The 13283-nt window shown below is 45.9% G+C and overlaps 1 protein-coding gene across 1 annotated transcript; it reads left to right on the plus strand.

The window, feature by feature from the left end:
• The first annotated feature begins 6918 nt into the window (after positions 1-6918).
• Positions 6919-10122, plus strand: RHOB (ras homolog family member B). The gene has a single exon (XM_089657350.1). The coding sequence runs from the start codon at positions 7084-7086 to the stop codon at positions 7672-7674; it is 591 nt and encodes a 196-aa protein (XP_089513476.1). The 5' UTR covers positions 6919-7083; the 3' UTR covers positions 7675-10122.
• Positions 10123-13283: the final 3161 nt, after the last annotated feature.

Here is a 13283-nt window from a genome sequence, read left to right on the forward strand (position 1 = left end):
TAATGAACATGTAAACTGAAGCTCCCCACCACTGCTAAAAAGGTCCAGCTATACTGTAATTTTATTCCAATAAAGGTCAGGGAGGCAATCGAAAAAGTATGCACGCCTCAAGGCCTGATGAAGGAGGTGGTTTTGGACTCCCTGAAACACATTGCATAATTTATCGATTGTCCACTTCTAGGCTATACATATTGTTTTCAAGTACTGATGAAGAAGGTGGTTTTGGAGCCCCCGAAACATGTCCACTTCTAGGCTATACATATTGTTTTCAAGTCTTGATGAAGGAGGAGGTTTTGGATACCCCGAAACATGTCCACTTCTAGGCTATACATATTGTTTTCAAGTCTTGATGAAGGAGGTGGTTTTGGATACCCCGAAACATGTCCACTTCTAGGCTATACATATTGTTTTCAAGTCTTGATGAAGGAGGTGGTTTTGGATACCCCGAAACATGTCCACTTCTAGGCTATACATATTGCTTTCAAGTCCTGATGAAGGAGGTGGTTTTGGATACCCCGAAACATGTCCACTTCTAGGCTATACATATTGTTTTCAAGTCTTGATGAAGGAGGAGGTTTTGGGTACCCCCAAAACATGTCCACTTTCAGGCTATACATATTGTTTCAAGTCTTGATGAAGGAGGTGTTTTGGATACCCCGAAACATGTCTACTTCTAGGCTATACATATTGTTTTCAAGTCCTGATGAAGGAGCTGTGTTTGGATACCCGAAACATGTCCACTTCTAGGCTATACATATTGTGTTCAAGTCTTGATGAAGGAGGTGGTTTTGGATACCTGGAAACATGTCCACTTCTAGGCTATACTTATTGTGTTCAAGTCTTGATGAAGGAGGTGGTTTTGGACCCCCCCTCCCCGGCGAAACACATTGCATACTTTTTCAATTGTCCACTTCTAGGCTCTATATATTGTTTTCAAGTCCTGATGAAGGAGGTGGTTTTGGATACCCCGAAACATGTTAGATACGCTTTCCATTGTCCCCATGATCTTTATTATAATAAAGTCATATCTGGACCTTGCAGTAGGGGTGTGCTGCTTCAATATACATCAGTATAGAGATCAGGACTTTTTGCAGGTGAGCTATGTTTTCCAAATCAGATTACATGAGCTGCACATCTTTTGGTTTATGGTATACAGATTACATTGGAATTAAACCATTCTATCCTTTACAACCAAGGAAGTTACCATCTTAGTCTCTGTTTGATCTGCTGTTGCCATGGTGCTGCTCATGTGGTCTGATATGACAGCATGATAGGTTGCACAAGCAACTGTGACAGTTTTCATTCAATGTAACTGTTTTGGTAAACATTTAAATGAGTTTAGTTCTGCTTTCATTTCCAATGAAACATTCATTTCTGTAGATTGGTTAGAAATCTTCCTCCCAGACATGTGATTCGGGTGTAACACCATATAAAAGGGGGTGCCGGGGTGAACTGTGGGAAGGGAGGCTCCCTGTTTGGATACAGCATACACTCTCTGCACAGCAGCCAGAGCATGAAACAAACCCAACTGTCTGGGATGATTCACTGCGGCTCGGAGTGAAGGCCAAGAAAACAGGGAAGTGTACAGGAAATGGGAGAAGGTCTGGAAAGAACAGTCACATCTCTGCTAATAATAATGTGGAACACAGCACGTGATTTGGGAGGATCAGGCAATAGATATACACTGTATATAGCAAGACCCAAACTAGTCTTCTCCCACTCTGGAGAAACTATACATCCTGACAAGGCTGGACTGAGATTAAAGAGCAACTCCAGCTAGAAAGAATACCAACCCATGTCTGTAGCCACCCTCACATCTGCAGGAATGTTGAAAAAGATTTCCATGCACTAAAAAACAATTTCTGAAACATTTCAAAAGTCTCTAGGTGACCCTTTGCTGAACGGCTCAGGTCAGGCGAATCTTAGATTGTAAGCTCCAAGGAGCAGGGCCCTCCTAACCCTCTTGTATTGAACTGTATTGTTGCTGTATTGTCTCCCGTTATATTGTAAAGCGCTGAGCAAACTGTTGGCGCTATATAAATCCTGTATAATAATAATAAATATTGCCTAGAACCCAGGAAGCCGGTCTCTCGTTGTCCATCATCGTCAGTGTGAGAGAGTTGTCTGTGGTCAGATTATGTCCCAAAAATGTTGAAACTGAAAGCTTCCCATTGAAGCTTTTTTCAAACATTTTACCCCAGAGCAGGGGTAGGCAACCTGCGGCTCTCCAGCTGTTGCAGGACTACAAGTTCCATCATGCCTCTGCAAGTCATAGCTGTAACTGTCAGTTTTGTAATGTTGCAATGCCTCATGGGAAATGTAGTTCCACAACAGCTAGAGAGCCTCAGGTTGCCTACCCCTGCCGCAGAGGAACCCTTCAAATAATTAACGCCTCAGGGAGCCTCCACTAAAAAATGATATCTACAGGCAGGGGTGGACTGACAACTCATGGGGCCCCTGGGCAATTGGGGATCATGGGGCCCCTGTGTCCTTGCCCAAACTCAAAAAAGCCTATGAAAAAGGTACCAGGGACATCTCATGGGGCCCCCTACTGACCCCGGGCCCTCAGGCAGTGCCCGAGTTTCCAAATGGTCACTCCGCCCCTGTCTACAGGTACCTGTTCATTAGAATAATTAGTAAGTTGTAGAATGTTTTACCCTTGGTTTATACCTATGCGTTTTTTTGCAGAAATGCACTACAGTTTGCCCTCCAGAAGATTTACCCCCCTTCCTGACATTTTTTGTGTTAAGGCGCTGCGTTACTTTAACTGACAATTGCATGGTCATGCAACGCTGCACCCAATGAAATTTGTCTTTTTTTTCCCACGAATTGAGCTTTATTTCAGTGGTATTTGATCACCTGTGCGGTTTTTGTTTTTTGTGCTATTAAAAAAAAAAAAAAGACCGTCAGTTTTGAGAAAAAAAAGCACATTTTTGACTTTTTGCTATTAAACATGTCCGGTAAAAAAAAAATTAAAAAATCAAATTTCGTCATAAATTTAGGCCAAAATATATTCTGCTACATGTCTTTGCTAAAAAAAAATCCCAAAGCGTTTAAATGAATTGGTTTCCGTGAAAGTTATAGCATTTACAAAGGGCGGTATATATAATGGGATGTTTTTTTCCACTAGTAATTAGCGACTTATAGTGGGACCCCTTAGGTTCCACAGTGGAGCTCTGGAGGGGATATAAGGAGAGATAGACCCCTGGAAGTGAGATATCCATCCATATCCAGTACAGGGAGTCTCTTTTTGGAGAATCACCAGGTGGATTACCAATATATCACCAGGAGGAATCACCTGTAAAGGATTTTTGGAGCAGGAATAGTTACATCTGTCCTCCCAGGACAAAAAGCGATTTTAGCCTAAATTTATTGGGCTAAAAAGGAGGTGAGCGCATAATATATCAGTATTCATTGGTCTTTCACTCATTGGATGTCACAAGATTGTTCAATAGATTGAGAGGACTACTCACCTAATATGGACATTTTTTGAGCTATAATTGTTTATTTGGTTTATTGGATTTTTATTGAATTATATATATATATATTTTTTTTCTTTATCACAAATCATGTATTTCTTGGTTTAGATTAATAATCAGGTTTATTATTTGCATATGAATACTAGTCACAGATATATATAAGTTCATTTTGTATTCATTTTATGATCACATTATATCAAGGGTAAACATTAATAATAGCACGGGAGCGCAGCACTAATATTTGGATTGAGGTTTTTAACACTATTTATCAGTTAGTGTAAGGAGCTAGTGAACCACATGTGCAGGGATTTTTGATTGATTTATTTAAGCACTTTTTTTGATCATCACCATATTAGCTCACAAGTATCACCAGCACCTGATCAATGGAGAAAAGCCCCTTTTCATTGGTGGGCATTGGGAAAAAAGCCATTTTTCATTGGTGGGCATTGGAAAATAAAGCCATTTTTCATTGGTGGGCATTGGAAAAAAAAAGCCTGTTTTCATTGGCGGTCATTGGAGAAAAGCCCCTTTTCATTGGTGGCCAATGCATAAAATATATATAAACCCCACAGCAAATGAATTGTCCTGGGAATGGTATACCTGGCAGTGCCTGACTCTACATCAGGGAAATGCATCCAAAAAACATGTACAACAAAAACCACCAAAAAGGATATTGCACCTCATAGGCTAACAACGGCAGTATTTATTCGGGACATAAAAAATGTACTACAAACATATCAATGCATGTCCCCAAGCCCAATCCACCCCTTCACCCCCAATTGATCCCTCCACCTGAACCACCCGGATAGACCCCTACCTATCTCTAGGGCTCCCAGACCCACCACCTACTCCTCCCTGCATTCCCCTGGTCCCCCTATCATAAGAAAGCTGGGCAATGTCTTCCATAGGATCCCTCTGGAGCAGTGCCAATACTGGTGTAGAATGGTAAAAGTCCATATAGATAATAATGCCCGGCTTATGTACACAGGTAATGAGAACGCAGTGAATGTCCTAATGTTAAATTGTACCAGATGTCACCCCGCTTGGGGAAGAAAAGGGAGGTGTGAGTAGTGGTGACCCCAGGTGCCCTAGAGTTGGTCTATCCAGGGGGAGGTAGATGTAGGGTTCAGCTGGAGGGATTGGTTGGGGAAGGGGTGGACTGGGCTTGGGGACATGCATTGATACGTTTGTAGTATATTTTTTACATCCAGAATAAATACTGCCGTTGTTAGCCTATGAGGTGAAATATCCTTTTTGGTGGTGTAGCTCCTTTTCATTGGTGGTCAATGGATAAAAGCCCCTCTTCATTGGTGGTCAATGGATAAAAGCCCCTCTTCATTGGTGGTCAATGGATAAAAGCCCCTCTTCATTGGTGGTCAATGGATACAAGCCCCCCTTCATTGGTGGTCAATGGATAAAAGCCCTTTTTCATTGGTGGTCAATGGATAAAAGCCCCTTTTCATTGGTTGTCAATGGATAAAAGCCCCTTTTCATTGGTGGTCATTGGATAAAAGTGACTTTTCATTGGTGGTCATTGGAGAAAAGCAACTTTTCATTGGTGGTCATTCAAGAAGAGCCCATTTTATTGGTGATCATTGGAGAAAATTCCTTTTTCATTGGTGGTCATTGGAGAAAAGCCCCTTTACATTGGTGGTCATTGGGGAAAGGCCCCTTTACATTGGTGGTCATTGGGGAAAGGCCCCTTTACATTGGTGGTCATTGGGGAAAGGCCCCTTTACATTGGTGGTCATTGGGGAAAGGCCCCTTTACATTGGTGGTCAGTGTAGAAGTGACCCCTCCAATTGGATGTCATTGGGAAGTTGGCTGCTTACACTGGTGTCTGTACCTGGGACATGTGTAGAGTCCTCCTCCTGTGCCAGGGCCTTGGCTTCCACACAGCAGGAGGGTGGACCTGGTGGCAGGTAAGCAAGGGGTCATCAGCCTGAAACCAAGACAGATGGCTCCTGATGATGTCATAAAAGAAGATGGAGGTGAGGGATGTGGCGTGCAGCAGTGGTTCAGTGGATCACAGCAGGATAACCTTTTCTGACAACAAACCAGTGGACAAGACAAGAGGGCAATGAAAAAGAAAAATGTACATGAGCAGTGGAGTTCCTCTTTAAAGGACTCCTCTTACCCCTCTGCTGTACACCGGGTGCTGTGTCACTCTGCTCCTGCAGCCCCTGGGATGTGTCACCTGCACGTCCCAGGAAACTTCAGAAGGACACTTCATTCTCCTACTTCTTGGTTGAGGTGGATTAGGAAAAAAAAAAAGAGTACAATAAAAAAATGACTCTGGAGTTCTTCTTTAAAGTATAACTAAAGGTATTTGTCTTAGCTTTGGACAGAGGAAAGGGATTAGAACCCATCAGACCATTATCTCCCTCTGTGCCCCCGTTAGGGAAAGTCACCCGCTCTGTCTGCCCTGTTTACTGTTACCCCCACATGTGAAAGAAAATCCTAAATGTTGGGTTGTCCCCAGAACAGGGAGAGAGGGGAGATGTTCCAATGGGGACAACAGTTCCGGTGACACCCCGGGATTTCCTCTCACTTCCTATTTTGGCCATGGGACTGGAAGTGAAGGGAAATCTCAGCAATGGGACACAGATGGCAAAACAAAAAAAGATGACCAGGGTTATAACTCCCTTAATATATCCAAAATGGAACAAAACGTTTCATCTAGAGTTCTACTTTAGCTCCAGGACTTCCATTCTCCTCTACTGCAGACACATTCCATACAGAGTGCAGCTTTACCCCCCAGCCTGCCTGTCCACTCCATGCAGCCCTTTCTCATTTTGCCTCCTCCATACAGCTTCGTCTTATCCTGCCTCCTCCATGCAGCCCCATCTCTCCCTGCCTCTTCCATACAGCCCTGTATCCCCCTGCCTCCTTCATGTAGCCATTTTATCCTGCCTCCCCCATGCAGACCCATTTCCCCCTGCCTCCTCCATACGGCCCTGTCTCCCCCTTCCTCCTCCATGCAGCCCTGTCTTCTCCATGGAGCTCTGTCTTATCCTGCCTCCTCTATGCAGCCCCCATCTTCCCCTGCCTCCTCCATGCAGCCCTGTCCCATCCATGCAGTCTCGTCTCCCCCTGCCTACTCTATGCAGCCCCGTCTCATCCTGCCTCCTCCATGGAGCCCCGTCTCCCTCTTCCTCCTCCATGCAGTCCCGTCTTATCATGCCTCCTCCATGGAGCCCCGTCTCATCCTGCCTCCTCCATGCAGCCCTGTCTCCCTCTGCCTCCTCCATGCAGCCCCTCCCTCTCCCCCAGCTTTCCCAGGCTGCTGCAACTAAGGAAGGAATCAGTCTGTGTCAGCCGCAGGAGACCCCGCCCTCCCCGCCTCCGCCAATCAGAGCGCGGCTTCCCGTAGCATAACGTCACCAGCGGCCGTGCCATTGGCCAGCTATATTAAGAAGGCAGCCTGAGCCTTTATATAGCCTGGGCGCAGCGTGGCCGGCAGTGAAGGATCCCGGAGAGTTGCGCTTGGGAGTTACGCTGTGTCTGGTATCGTAGCGGAGAGCCGGCCCCTCCTCCTCCCGTCACCATTAGAACCATAGGCAAGCTGAGGAAGCGCCGGGCGGCCGGCAGTAGCGGAGTGGCGATGGCAGCGATCCGGAAGAAGCTGGTGGTGGTCGGGGACGGGGCATGCGGGAAGACGTGCCTGCTGATCGTCTTCAGTAAGGACGAGTTCCCCGAGGTCTATGTGCCCACCGTGTTCGAGAACTACGTGGCCGACATCGAGGTGGACGGCAAGCAGGTGGAGCTGGCCCTGTGGGACACGGCGGGCCAGGAGGACTATGACCGCCTCCGGCCCCTCTCCTACCCGGACACCGACGTCATCCTCATGTGCTTCTCGGTGGACAGCCCGGACTCGCTGGAGAACATCCCGGAGAAGTGGGTGCCGGAGGTCAAACACTTCTGTCCCAACGTGCCCATCATCCTGGTGGCCAACAAGAAGGACCTGCGCAACGACGAGCACATCCGCAACGAACTGGCCCGCATGAAGCAGGAGCCCGTCCGCACCGACGATGGCCGCGCCATGGCCATCCGCATCTCCGCCTACGAGTACCTGGAGTGCTCCGCCAAGACCAAGGATGGCGTCAGGGAGGTGTTCGAGACTGCCACCAGGGCGGCGCTACAGAAGAGGCACGGCCCCAGCGGGGAGTGCATCAGTTGCTGCAAGCTGCTATGAGCCTCCCACCCCACCCTGTGTCTGATGGACTGGATGGTGCTAACGGGGCCCCTGAGTCTGGTGCTACCACCAGGGGCCACTCAGGAGCGGAGGGCATCTGATGTGGTGGCGTCTTTATTCTGGTCACAGATCAGCTGGAGAACTGTAGTAATCCTGATGCACCAAACTTGGGGTGGTTTCGTCCATCCCAACACCCTTCTGCATTCATTCTGATGCTTGAGACCTTGGTGGTCACCTTGGTCCATCCACCATGACCTAAGAACTGCATCATGAGATTGGGGTCTCCATCATAGGGTCATCTGAGGACTGCATCCATCTAGAGATTGAGGTATCTCGTCCTAGAGGTCACCCAGGCCCCCCCCCCATTGTGTCACCTGATGGCTACACCTTTCCTGATGCTTGGGACATTACTACCTTGGCGCCCCCATTTGAGAGCTAAATTTGCCAGATTGAGGTGCCTCATCCTAGAGGCCCCCCATTGTTTCACCTAAGTGCTGCATTCAGCTGTAGATTGGGGGATCTCCTAGAGCTCACCAAGTCTTGTCATCTGAGGGCCATTCATCTAAAGATTTGGGTGTCCCATTCTACAGGTCACCGAAGAACACTCCCACCCCCTTGTGGCACCTGAAGATGGCATTCATTCTGATGCTTTGGGCATTGGTGGTCACCTTGCCCCCCCCCCCCCCCATCCTCCACTGTGACCTAAGAGCTGCATTCATCAGATTGGGGTTTCTCATCCTGAAGGTCATCCAAGCCCACTGTTGTGTGACCCAAGGACTGATTTCTTCCTGATGCACTAGACTTTACCATCATGGTACCTCCACTTTGTGACTTGAGACCTGTATTCATCTGGAGGTTGGGGGTCTCCCATCTTAGAGGTCACCCAAGCCCCCCATTGTATCACTTGAAGACTAGACTTTTTCTGATGCTTGGGACATTACCACCTTTTGGTTCCCCCCCAATTTGAAAACTGCGTTCCTCACATTAGGGTCTAAGCCCATCATGATTGGAGAACTACATTCATCAGGAGATTGGGGGATCACCCAAGCCCCCTTCTGTGAACCGAGGACTGCCAATGCTCAGGAGATTGGGGGGTCTCCCATCCTGGAGGTCACATCTCTCCCTCCCTCCATGACTGACTGCTGTTTACCCCACAATAGTGCTGCACCCTGTCAAGCAGTATTCCCCCTGTATAGATAGACTGAGCCTCTCTATTGTGCCAGGGGAGGGGGTCCACCCCTCTTTAGTGACCTGAATGACACTACCTTCTTATCCAGGGGACTCCCAAGGTCTTTGCATGTTATGTTTATAATTGTGGTGGTCCATCTTGAGATGGGGTAGCAATGCTTTGTGCCGTTGGCCCCTCTATTGCTCGTGTCCCCAGTAGTGTGTTGCTGTGCAATGTGTTACTGGTTTGCTCACAAGCAACTGTCCTCTTCAGGGTTAACAGGGGCGGTCTCCTGAACTGTATATAGACTTGTACATATATAAATAAATAAATATTCTATTGAGCAGGCTTGGCGGCTTGCAGTGTATCTGTTCCTGTGGAACTATAAGTGGCAGGACACTTGGGACTTGTAGTTCACCAGTAATTGGCACACTGCTGTTTGCTAAAACCTGCTTAGGAGGGACCTCGGATTCTGCGCCCTTCTGTCTTTTGTAAGGAAGCCTGTGCTGAGAGAATATAGAAGCTGCCATTGCCCTCTGACAATGCTAGTTGCCTGGCCGTCATTCTGTTTTGAACTCTTCAATCCCGAGACTGATCAACAGCTGGGATGCACTTGGAGCTCTGACTTAGTGACTCAGAAAGTAATGTAGGGTGGCCAGGCAATGTGCATTTTGAGATGTTTGGTGGCAACCGATGTTTCTCAGCATTGGTTTCCTTTACAGATCAGCCTGTTTTTTGCGACTAATTTTTTTTTTTTTTTCCTCTTTGATTTTCATGTGAAAATATTTTTGCACTTTTCTTTTTCCTTCGACACTCAATGCACTTACCATCTGCATAGACACTGTAACTTTGTCAACACTTTCTTTGTATCCTCGGTTTAGGAAGAGGGTGTAAACCTGAAAAGAACCACTGTGTATAAATTTTTTTTTTTTTACACCATTTTATTTTCTAGTACATGAATGTAACGTCACGGAGGAAAGTTACATGAATTGTAGCATTCCAAGTATTAATTAAATGGGACGTGTAGCTCTACAGTAATGCAAAAGCCCATAAAATGTGGGTGAAGGTAAATTATCAGATTTTTTACAGATTTCTTTTTTTTTTGTTACAGAGGCAGATATTTAAATTTTTTTTGTTTTCTGACAGTGGTACTAAATTATGTTAAACCGAAAACAAAGGCTGACTGCTAGTAAAAAAGATAAATTTGGATATGTTTACATTAAATGTATTATGTGTATATACAGGTTTTTATGTGAAATATTAAATATCTTCTAAATATATTTCTGTGTTTTTTTTGTATTTCTTTATATATCTTTTTAAGTTGCTGTGTGTTATTTTTTTTTTTTTTTCTTAAAGATACCTACATAAAGGTTTTAAATCTTAGTGGAGTGTTTTGTTTTACTCCATGTTTACATGCAAATCAAGTGCCGCAGGAGTGATGGTGTTGGGTTTGGACAATCTGTAGTGCTAGCAGGGGTGCTTACAACAGTCCAAATTTAAAAACTCCAGAGCTTAAAACGGAGTTCCAGTGAAAATTGAATATATTAAAAGTCAGCAGCTACAAAAACTGTAGCTACTGCCTTTTAAAAAAAAAAAAAAGAAAAAAAAAAAGACACCTGTCCCTGGATCTGGCTGTGGTTGCCCTGTGTTCCTGGCATCTTCATTGTGGGCACCCGGCTGTGACAGCTTACACTTCACAGCCAGGTGCTCACTGTGTATGCACAAGTAGTGCTGTGCTTTGTGACTGGTCCCATAACTATGGGGGGAGGACAACTTCCGCTTCTGATTGCCTAGACCAGTGGTTCTTAACCTTGTTGGAGGTACTGAACCCCACCAGTTTCATATGCGCATTCACCGAACCCTTCTTAATTGGAAAAATAAAATATGATTTTTAAAATTCAAAACATAGGTATATATTTATACATAGGTGCACAAAATGAACAAAACCGTTAAGAACAAAACCATTAAAACATGATTTTCACACAAAAACTTAATAATGAATATTTACTGCACGAATCATATGAGTTGGGTGTGGGTCTTCACCTCTGCCGAACCCACAAGACTGACTCACCGAACCCCTGGGGTTCGATCGAACCCAGGTTAAGAACCACTGGCCTAGACGATCACAATGGAAGTGGGAAAGGATAACTCAATTTTGGTGAGTGGGAGACCAGTCCTTAAAGCGGAACTTCTCCTTTTGGGTGGAGCCCAGCTTTAACTCCTGTCACTATTGCCTTTGCTGGACAGCTTGGTCTATGTGTAAAGGTGAAGAACACTTGTACAAGTAAAACATACAACTATTTAGCAGGGGGGTGATCTATATTTAATTTTTTTTAATGAAAATATTGTATTGCTTCTATTGAAAAATGATCAAGCAACTTCAGAAATCAATGACCTGCACCATGTGGTAAAATTAGCTTCTGCTCAGGTTCCAAGTGTTTTCCACGTATAAATATATATTCACGATTGCTAAAGAGGTATGATTGCATGTTAACCCTTAAAATTTATAGTAAACCTTTACTTAGAAAAAGCAGGGATTTTTCATTTTGCATATATATTATAATGCATGTTTAAACTGGCTATCTGCATAAGGGGCACTTAGGTACAGGATTTTATACCTAGGGAGGGGGCATTTGGGCACAAGCTTACATTACATACCTGGGGTGGAGGCATAGGGGTTTGTACTTGGGAAGGTACTTTTTGTGCAAGCTTACATTCCTGGGTAAGGGGCACTTTGGTACAGGCTTATATACCTAGGGAGGGGGCACTTGGGCACAAGCTTACATACCTCAGGTGGAGGCATAGGGTTGCATATTTAGGGAGGTACTTTGGTGCGGGCTTACATACCTAGGTAAGGAGCACTTGGGTACAGGCTTACATAGCTGGGGTGGAGGCATAGGGATATGTACTTGGGGAGGTACTTTGATGTGGGCTTACATACCTACTGTCGGTAAGAGGCACTTGGGTACAGGCTTTCATATCTAGGGAGGGGCACTTGGGTACAGGCTTACATACCTGGGGTGGAGGCATAGGGGTATGTACTTCGGGAGGTACTTTGGTGTGGGCTTGCATACCTGGGTAAGGGGCACTTGGGTACAGGCTTTCATACCTAGGGAGGGGGCACTTCGGTACAGGCTTACATACCTTGGGTGGAGGCATAGGGGTACATATTCAGGGAGGTAGTTTGGTGCGGGCCCACATACCTAGGTAAGGGGTACTAGCTTTCATATCTAGGGAGGGGCACTTGGGTACAGGCTTACATACCTGGGGTGGAGGCATAGGGGTACATATTCAGGGAGGTACTTTGGTGCGTGCCCACATACCTAGGTAAGGGTTACTTGGGTACAGGCTTTCATATTTAGGGAGGGGCACTTGGGTACAGTCTTACATACCTGGGGTGGAGGCATATGGGGTACTTACTTAGGGAGGTACTTTGGTGCCAGCTTACATACCTAGGTAAGTGTTACTTCGGTACAGGCTTTCATACCTAGGGAGGGGGCACTTTGGTACAGGCTTGCATACCTGGGGTGGAAGCATAGGCGTACATATTCAGGGAGGTACTTTGGTGCGGGCCCACATACCTAGGTAAGGGGTACATAGGTACAGGCTTTCATATCTAGGGAGGGGCACTTGGGTACAGGCTTACATACCTGGGGTGGAGGCATAGGGATACGTACTTGGGGAGGTACTTTGATGCAGGCTTACATACCTACTGTAGGTAAGGGGCACTTGGGTACAGGCTTTCATATCTAGGAAGGGGCACTTGGGTACAGACTTACATACCTGGGGTGGGGCATAGGGGTACGTATTCAAGGAAGTACTTGGTGTGGGCTTACATACTTAGGTAAGGGGCACGTGGTTACAGGCTTTCATACCTAGGGAGGGGGCACTTGGGTGTACACGCTTACATAGCTGGGGAGGTGGGTACTTGGGTACAGGCTTACATTAGAGGCAAACAATTGCATTAAGGGAGCAATCAGGTATGCAGATGAGGAATACTGACTTTAGCTGCTTCATCCTTGTTGGGCCCACACCAACCTACAATGTAAAAGGCGTGCCAACTGGTATATGTTGGGTAGGGGTAGTGCTTTGCGTTGTTACAATGCATCTTCGTTGCAACATGCTGCGTTGACTTGCGGCGAGGTTCAGTGTGTAGTGTAAAATGCCAGCTTGCAATGCACTGCAACCCATCTCAATGCAGTGTTGTGAATAGAGTACATGGACAACATTTGTTTTCTATGTGCCCTTGTGTTGAGACTATGCCGATCAATGCAGCTCCCCTAATGTATGAATGAGCCCTTCGTGACACAACTAATGTTTTCAGAAGGAGGTTACGAATGGCAGCCACCATATTTCTCTGGGACTAGATCCCCTGTGTTTATGGATCTGTTAATGTATATAAACAGTGGCAGTGGAACTAGATAAGCAGTTTACATTTATA

This window comes from Staurois parvus, unplaced genomic scaffold (assembly GCF_062004578.1).
Source record: "Staurois parvus isolate SC_StPar_1 unplaced genomic scaffold, SC_StPar_1.0 ptg000985l, whole genome shotgun sequence".
In the NCBI taxonomy this organism is placed as follows: Eukaryota; Metazoa; Chordata; class Amphibia; order Anura; family Ranidae; genus Staurois; species Staurois parvus.

Coding starts and splice junctions, on each gene's coding strand:
- RHOB (XM_089657350.1), top strand. CDS start 7,084: ATGGCAGCGATCCGGAAGAAGCTGGTGGTGGTCGGGGACGGGGCATGC.